Source organism: Gossypium raimondii, chromosome 4 (assembly GCF_025698545.1).
Source record: "Gossypium raimondii isolate GPD5lz chromosome 4, ASM2569854v1, whole genome shotgun sequence".
NCBI classification, from domain to species: Eukaryota; Viridiplantae; Streptophyta; class Magnoliopsida; order Malvales; family Malvaceae; genus Gossypium; species Gossypium raimondii.
In genome coordinates this window covers 45,017,207-45,026,199 of record NC_068568.1, presented here as the reverse complement: position 1 = coordinate 45,026,199, position 8,993 = coordinate 45,017,207, and the positions used below count along the sequence as shown (strand labels likewise).

General features: G+C 32.1%; 1 protein-coding gene across 2 annotated transcripts; it reads left to right on the top strand.

The window, feature by feature from the left end:
* The first annotated feature begins 2,627 nt into the window (after positions 1-2,627).
* Positions 2,628-7,902, top strand: LOC105780164 (pre-rRNA-processing protein esf1). Of its 2 annotated transcripts, none has more exons than XM_012604330.2 (8): positions 2,628-3,283; positions 3,580-3,654; positions 4,546-4,766; positions 5,052-5,214; positions 5,424-5,552; positions 6,201-6,886; positions 7,099-7,460; positions 7,746-7,902. In XM_012604330.2, the coding sequence occupies exons 1-7, from the start codon at positions 2,774-2,776 to the stop codon at positions 7,427-7,429; spliced, it is 2,115 nt and encodes a 704-aa protein (XP_012459784.1). In that variant the 5' UTR covers positions 2,628-2,773; the 3' UTR covers positions 7,430-7,460; positions 7,746-7,902. The 2 variants fall into 2 exon arrangements, with proteins under 2 accessions (XP_012459784.1, XP_012459783.1); XM_012604329.2 differs by having other exon boundaries at positions 7,728-7,902.
* Positions 7,903-8,993: the final 1,091 nt, after the last annotated feature.

Below are 8,993 nucleotides of genomic sequence, written 5' to 3'. Positions count from 1 at the left end.
CTGTATGTGTGTTTATACAAATGAAATTGGTTGGTATATTGGAATGTGTTGTAAATTTGCAGGAGGTTTAAGCAAAAATAAGTAGGAATGCTGTCGAAATTTTTTTTAAAAAATTTAGTAATACCTCATACTCTGTTCCGGTAAGGAATACGGGTAAGGGGTGTTACAGAGACTCTCAAAGATCATTAGCTTACATATTTTACTATCGTATGAGGAGTTGATATAATAGCACCAAGATTAACTTTAATCACATTACCAACTTTGAATAGCAGAAGATCCAATATTTTGCTTATTGGTACATCAAATTAGGTTGGCATCTAGTTCATATTTGCTGAAGCAACTTGAACTGGTGTTGTTTCTTCATCAAATAGTTTACTTGATTCCTTAATTACTTGATGTAGAAGCCTTTGTCTTATGGCTCTTTGTAAGCAACATTTGAGATCTTCTTCTTTCAAATCTGAAAGAAAAAACTTCACTAGATGAATAGCTATCAAACTTGGTCTGATTGTTTCCTTCTTTTCCACCATGTTCTGACTCTCTTTTACCATTATCATCTAATTAGGATCGACTTGGGTGTGATTGTGATTCCAGTTCAATCGTTGTCCTCCAACTTTGTTTAGTATTAGGATAATTATCTAACTCACTCATTCTTCTTGAATCAATCAAGCTAGTTCTTTCAACAGCTTCAATGTTTTTCCCATTGAATGGGAATATCTTTATAAAGGCATATTATTAAATAAAAGATATAAATATGAGATAGCTTATTTTACTACTAAAACAAACATTTGAATATTGTTGAGGTAAGTTTTGGGAGTAGTGACTCAAAAAGTAAACACTGCATTTAACATTACGCAAGTCATATAACTTGCTTTATTTATTGGCATATTTGACCAAAATATTTTGACTATTTACTTACATCTTTGTGAGGATCTTGCGCAACTAATTTCATGTTTATTATTGGAGATGAGATTGAATTAAGCAATGTTACTTTTCAAGGAGTTTTTATGTGATCTACTTACTTTATATACTGGGATATGCAATACAAGATGACTTTATGAAGATTTATCTCAATATTTTGTATCATTATATAAAGGTAATTGATTTGATAAGATTTGGGCAAATCATGATTGATTAAAGTTTGCTTAGTGAAATTGGATTCGTGCTCTAAAAATGGAATACTTGTTCAACCTTAATAGATGTTTTATCATTAGCAGCCACTACAACTACGATTGGCATTGTGACAGGCAACATAATTTGTCATTTTCAACAAAATCAATTGGGCAATGACTGGGATGATTTTGTTGACAAGTTCTAGATCATATTCGAAGGTTCATCTTATGGAGCAACAAATCTTTGAAAATTGAATCTCTTATTTTGTGGGAATCAACTTGATTGATTCTAAGGCTTATCTTAGAGATCCTTGATTTTTTCTAGACATATCCGTAAAGCCTTTTTATGATGTTATTTTAGTGGGATTTTTATTGTAATTGATATTTGTCTTAGCAAGCCTTAAAGTCTTATATATTAGAGGGCTTGTGTAAGTTAGAAGAGTATAGTTTTTATAGCACTTATTTGTTTATTGAGAAAAGTGTATTTGAGAGTGCAATGGAAGTGTAAAACAAGTTTGTTGTTTGTTTTTACAACCTAAGTTCTCATAAGGAGAACTCAGAGGTGAGTAATCTAGATCTTTAGGTACAAAAGAGATATTGTTATACTGGGGTGTGATAGGACTTAAATCATTTGTCGTATTAATCATTTGTTGTATTGAAATTAAAGATAACAAATTTACTCACTGAATTAGACTCCGTAAATGTAGGGAAACAGGACTACATAAACAACTTGAAATGTTCTTATTTTCTCTATTTTATCATAGTGAAAGTGATCATTGTAGTCATCACTTACACATTCTATTTTTCATAAACAATTATCGAGTGTAGATTCCAACAATTGGAATGAGAGCCTCCCACTTAACATAACTAGTGGTGTACCTGGTGGCGATGCTTGCTTGAGATGGAAGGTTCTTCATTGTTACAACCTCCTATATTGGATGGAGTGTATTATGCTTATTGAAAAGTAAGAATAAATGTTTTCGTAAAGTCTATGAATGAAAGGGCATGGAGATCAAGTCTCAATAGTTAGGAGCCCCCTACCGTTGATGTATCTGGTGTCAAAACTCCCAAAGCTAAGACTACTTGGACCATTGAAGAAGAGAGACTTGATAATACGAACTCAAATGCCCTTGATAATATTCTGTAGTGTTGATGGTTAGGAGTTCAAAAAGATTTCTAAATGCATGTTAACTTTGTTAACATGACATACATGTGGATGCCACATTAATAATTAATTAAATTTTAAATATTTTAAAAACTATTTTAAAAATGAAGATTGTTTAAATTGTTTAAAAATTTAAAAGATACATTTTATTAATTTGTATGTTTTAAAAATAATTAATTACTAACTTGACATATAAATAGATGCTACGTCAACAAAGTTAATAAAATATTAATATGCAAGGTCAATGACACCAACTATAAATGTTGGTGACAAATATAAAAGATAAAATTTAATTATAATTTAAATAATAGTGTTATATAGATGAATTTTATTTAATTTAAATAAAAGTTTGGAGGAAGATTAGGGTTTTTCATCTTCGTATATACCCTTAAATAAATTCAGCTTTTTGCTCTTTTGAAGTATTTGTGGGAAACCCTTTGTTTATGAAGCAGAGCAATAAAATCCGGTGAGTGGGGCGAGCTTAGAATTAGAATCAAGCATGGGATCCAAAACCAAAGGCCACAAGGCCAAAACTAAGAACAAGAACAAACCTGATTCTGTCCATAGCGACAACAATGAGGAAAGCGGCGGTGGCAAGATAATTAAGGATGCTCGATTTGCTTCTCTACACTCGGACCCTCGTTTTCAGAAGGTCCCGAAACGCAAGACAAAGGTTGTCATTGATTCTCGTTTCAATCGGATGTTCACTGACAAGAGGTTTGCTTCATCTTCAGCGCCTTTGGATAAGCGAGGGAAGCCCAAGAAGGGAAACACCCAGAGCTCTCTTCGCCATTATTATCACCTTGAAGAAGAAGAAGGGGTAGAGGACAAGAGAAAGAAAGCTGCTCTGAGTGAAGAGGATGGTACTGAGGAGGAGAGTGATACTAGTGAAATGCCTCAAATGGACAGCGATGGGGAGTTGGAAGAGGAGGAAATATCAGAAACCGGTTCCACGACCGAAGAGGAAGATATTGATATAGATTACGAGGATGGAGAGCCTGAAATACAGGTACCCTTTGTCTAATAGATTTGGTTATTCTATTTTGATTTCAATTACTTGATTATGGTTAAGGAAATGAGTTAGGGTATTGAATTTATTTGATCTTGATTATCTTTTTTTTTAGTTTGATTTTGCTGCTAAGCTTAATAACTGGTGTTTTCTAGTTAAAAGGTACAAGAATGAAGATATGAAGAAGCAGAATTTTAACTTTGTGATAAACTAATCTGCTAAGTTAAAAGCTGCTAGTGATTGGTGTTCATTTATTTTTCTAAAATCGTATTGTTTTATATTGATTATTTTTCCAGGAAGAAAATATCCCAATGATTGAAAAGGAAACCCGCAGGCTTGCAGTTGTGAATATGGATTGGAGGCATGTTAAGGTATGTCATTGTAGTTTGTTCAAAGCTAGGTATGGTGCAATAGCTTAAACTGTTTTCTAAATGCTGATTGCCAATGAAATATAGAAAGTTGATATATTATTCCAATTAATAACTATTAAAGTTTATCTTTGAGTTATTTATTTAAATGCATGTGTATTTCCTTTTTCTTTTGAAATTATAATTTCTTTGAGGGAAGGGATTTGCTTGGTATTTTGTCCTGTTTATGTAATTTAATTAGAGTATGTCATGGTACCTGCGTTTGTATTTTAACTTATGTTAATTCGATTTAATATGTCGCTGTAGGGTGAGGTTACATAATTGCAAATGATAGATCCAATTAAAGAAATCTGTGTCATGTTTACCTTCATTGAATATTTTCGTTGTATTGGCTCTTTTTATTGAGTCTTAATTTGAATAGAATCTAATAAAGTACCATTGTGGTTTGAATTTTAAAAGCTGTTGTTATTTTTATAGAATGATACCTGTTTCAATCAGTTCGAAGTGATTGACTAAATGAAAATTTAAAAAAAAATTAAGGAAAAGAAAAGAAGTTCATTGAACTTCGCTTAATCATGACACTTTGATCATAAGAATTGTTTTCTTTGCATTATGGTGTTTCCTAGTTCTTTCCGATTCAACATTGAAGTCAAAGAGTAATTATTAAGCTTTTCTCACATACTCTCTCTTTTCTTTACTTTTGGTGAAAACTTGAGATTTAGAATTGTAGTAGATCTTATTGTACAGGATACTAATGAGCTGAATTGTATCTATGAATTTCATCTTCTCACTTTGGTTATGATCAGTTAGGGTCTCAAGGCTTGTAATTTGTTAGTAAACAAACTGTATATAGGCTTGAGTTCTGACTAATTATCTGACCCTTTTTATATGTAGGCTGCTGACTTGTATGTAATGTTAAGCTCATTTCTTCCGAAAGATGGACAAATTATTTCAGTCGCTGTTTATCCATCTGAATTTGGACTTCAGCGCATGAAAGAGGAGGAAATTCATGGACCAGTAGGCCTATTTGATGGTGAAAATGAGGATAATGATGAAGATGGTGATGATGAAATTGATAATGAAAAATTGCGTGAATATGAGAGAAGTAGGCTAAGGTGATTGCTGCTAATTGTCAATTTACTGGTCCCATTCTATCTGTTGTATTTCTCTTTCTTTCTTTCTTTTTTTCTGTCTCGTTAGTAATTGTTAAAGACTCTTTTGATGGTCAGTGAATTGTTGAAATGCTGACTTGTCCAATCTGGACAATATTTTCTTAAGCTTAGTTTCTATTTAGGTGTTTGTTCTTATTGTGACTATCTCTTCAAATGGATATTTATATGTTTCAAACTGATGTGTTACAATTCCTTTTGTTTAATATTCATTACTTATTGTCCTTCCAGATACTACTATGCAGTGGTAGAATGTAATTCTAGTGCAACAGCAGATTACTTGTACAAAAGTTGTGATGGAGCTGAGTTTGAAAGGTCATCAAATGTGCTTGATTTGAGATTCATTCCTGATTCTATGGAATTTAAACATGAACCCCGTGATGTAGCAGTTGAGGTATGTCACTTTGAACATTACATTCATCCTCCTTATGGGTTTAAGGTTTTTGCATGATTTTATTGAGATCTAAACAAATTGAAGGCAACTAGAAATTAGTTCCATGTTGCTATTGCTGCCATTATTATTAAATGTTGACTAATTTTGTAGCCATTGCACTAACTAAAACTACGAGTTACCACATAATGTAAATATCTTCTTTTGCTCAGGCACCTGCAAATTATGAGGGTTTAAATTTCCAAACCCAAGCACTGCAGCAAAGTAAAATTAATCTTTCATGGGATGAAGATGAACCACAACGAGGGAAGATTTTGAAACGAAAACTCAATGATGAACAGGTTAGTGTGCATAGTTTGTAACCAAAGCTACTTTTAATGGTTCATCTGTTGTCTGTGAAATTCATTCTAAGACGTATATTTCCCCTTTTGTCTTTTTGTTTGGTATTCCTTTCTACTGACTTAGTGGTAGAAATCCAATTAAACATTTCTTGTGAAGTCCTTTATATTGTTCTTTTATTTGGTTTGTTTTGGAGTTATCTTGTAGGAGGTGCTTTAATTATGAGTTGGGATGAAATTTTAGCAAAATGAATCCACTCAGTTCTTTTTTTATTTGGCTTTGGAGGTCCTTGTGGAAGGTGCTTTCAGGATTTTCTCCAAATATGAGATTTCAAAATGCTTCTTCGTTTTGTTGACCAAGTGATTGGCTGTTCTTTTCTTTCAGTTTTTTAAATTTTAGCAGTTAATTTGGTGGTCAATGGCTTATGATTTTGTTTAAATTTGATTTAAAGTCTTTATGCTCTTCTTGGATTTCATTCTTTTTATGTGCTATGGCAAAATTACACTTCTGACAACAACTAATACTCAGGATGTTGAAACCAGTGAAACAGTTGTGGCAAGAAGAAAATATCATCTATGCTTTTTGCACTCCATTCTTTTTGGAATTCCTCGACATTTGTTTAACTTAATACTGCTTATGTTTTCATGCAGCTGGCTGACTTGGAGTTAAGGGAGTTTCTGGCTTCTGATGAGAGTGAAAGTGACGATGATGATGATGAGAATGAAGACACCACTAAGGATCAACCTGATAAGAAAAATAAGAAAAGAGATTTATACCGTGCCTTACTCCAGTCTGGTGATGGTTCTGATGGAGATGGTGAGGAGGGTGGCCAGGATATGGAAGTGACTTTCAATACTGGCCTTGAGGATATAAGTAAGCGTATTCTGGAGAAGAAAGATAAGCAAGCAGAAACAGTTTGGGAGGCCTATCTCCGGAAAAGACGGGAGAAAAAGAAGTCCAAGAAAAATAAATCTAAATATTCATCAGAGGATGAGACTGACGATACTGATATAGAAGAAGCTACAGAAGAAGCTGATGACTTTTTCGTTGAAGAGCCTTCTCTAAAAAAGAGTAAGAAAGAAAGGAAGAAACATGAAGATGCGGAGAAGGAAGCTGAAGCAAGTAGAGCAGAACTTGAGTTATTACTCACTGATGACAAGGGAGCTGATACTGGTCTTAAGGGATACAATCTAAAAGCTAAAAAGGCTAAGGGGAAAAAGCAAAAAGAAGTGTTGGATGTGGAAAAAATACCAGTTGTCGAAGATGATCCTCGATTTTCTGCTCTCTTTACATCACCTCTTTTTGCTTTGGATCCCACTGACCCGCGGTACAAAAGGTAACAGTAAACTTGTAATTTAATCATGAAAAAGCAAATATATATATGTTCTTGTGTGATTTAGAAGAGATGTAAGATAAATAACTAGGTCATTCATGGTATGTTGATTTACCAACATCATTAGCACTGCATTGAGTTTTAATTCCGAGGGTTTCTGGGTCTTTTATTTGGGTTGTTGGTTGGCTAAAAAGCTTGTTTGTTCTTTGTTGCAGGAGTGCAACTTATGCTCGACAAATAGCAAAAAAGCTGCAGAAAGGTGAACAGCAAGAATTGGCTGCAGAGGACACAAAAATACCCACCGATGGTCAGCTCTCAGCTGATGATCCTGGAATGTACAAAGCTGAGCATGAGAACTCCGATATTTTACCTTCAAAGGAGAAGCATAACTTGTCTTCAATGGTGAGATCAGTGAAGATGAAGTTAAAACAAGTTCAACTGCCCTCCGAGCGCAAGGTTTCCAAGAAAAGTGTATCAGGCATGGGGGGGAAAAAGGAGAAGCATCGAGTTCATTCAAAGAACAAGGCGAAGTATTTGAATGAATGAAACAGATTGTCATTTCTGGAGATGATTTAGGGTAAGTTCTAATGATTTGTGTACTTTTTCAGATCATATTTGTCTTATCTTTGTATCCCATGGATAAAAGAGGGTGAGTGTCAATGGGTATTTATTTAACCATATTTTGGAACTTTTAAAGTAACAATTTTGGGGAAAATCTTGTTTTTATTATTATTATTTTTTTGGGGGGGGGGGGATATTAAATTTTGGGAAAATCGATTGAAGATTGCATTGTTCTGAATTTCATTTCATAGTTCATACCCTTTTGTACTATATTTTGAAACAGGTATAAGTTTCTGTGCAGCCCAAAGGATTAGATTAAAGCAAGAGCAGCAGGTGAATTGGCTCTCTATTGTTAGTGTTGGATTGGTACATCTTCAATTGTTGAAACCATTTATTTCAGTCTTGTTTCACACTTATTTATAATTTAATATAAATGAATCATTACATTATTAGCCTTATATGATATATGTTGTATGTGAATTAAAAAAAGGTAAATAAACATGTAAAATATTAATAAATAATAGTTATACATCAAACAAGTTAGTTAAAAATAAAGAACTTCTAAAAGTTAAAACCTAAATTATAATTCATAATGATCTAATTTTTAAAATCAAAACTGAATTTAAGGATTAAATTGAAAGAATTGAGAGATACGCCTGACTTAAAAACAAAAGTAAACTAAATAGATTTAAACTTTAAATAAATCCTGTAATATTTCAAAGTGGAATTACGAAAATAGAATAAAAATGAGTTTAATGGTGAAATTAAATAGTCATGGTCTAAAAAATTATTTATATAATTCAAAGAGTGGAAATACATTCTCAAATAGAATAATTTTGAATTATTTATTGACATGATATGTAAGAGAAATATTATGTTAGCATGATATGTACATGGACCGTCATAATGTTAAAAATTAATGTTTTGGTCATCATTTTCGTTAAAAAACGATTTGACTCTTTTTTGGATGGTTAAAAGGTTAGATTTAGCTCCAAAAAAAAAAAAAGGTCAACTTGACAGAAAATATAAATATTGAAGACTAAATTTATCACTATACCATCTATAAATTGATTTTAAACTTTAAAATATCCCCGTAATATAAAACCCCACACTTGACTCGATCGTCAAATCCGAATGTGTGACATCACGTTATATTACTAAAACAACTTATATCAAACATGCTCATTATTTCATATAAACGAATCACACAAAAATATATTAATCATGCTCTAAATAATTAAGAATTAGAGAAAATATTTAAAATTCAATTTAAACTCTTTTTCACTCAAATTTACTTAAGATTCCAACCATCAAAACTCAAATAATAACTTATCAATCTCTAATTAAACATTTGGCTACCATCATCTATCATTATTAATAATATTTTAACGAAAACTTACTAATTTTATTGTTCCTAGGTATAAATAAGTGCGAAAGTGGGAGACAAAGAAAAAAATTAAATTTCGATTGTAATTACATTATTATCAAGTAAATATCTTTTATTTAAAAATATTACATTAACAAATTAGAGAAAAAATTTAACAGTGTT

Bases quoted from the DNA above. Each gene is read 5' to 3' on its own strand.
- LOC105780164 (XM_012604330.2), top strand. From the start codon at position 2,774: ATGGGATCCAAAACCAAAGGCCACAAGGCCAAAACTAAGAACAAGAAC. The intron at 5,553-6,200 runs GTTAGTGTGCAT...GTTTTCATGCAG, and splicing joins GAAAACTCAATGATGAACAG to CTGGCTGACTTGGAGTTAAG. The intron at 6,887-7,098 runs GTAACAGTAAAC...TCTTTGTTGCAG, and splicing joins ACTGACCCGCGGTACAAAAG to GAGTGCAACTTATGCTCGAC.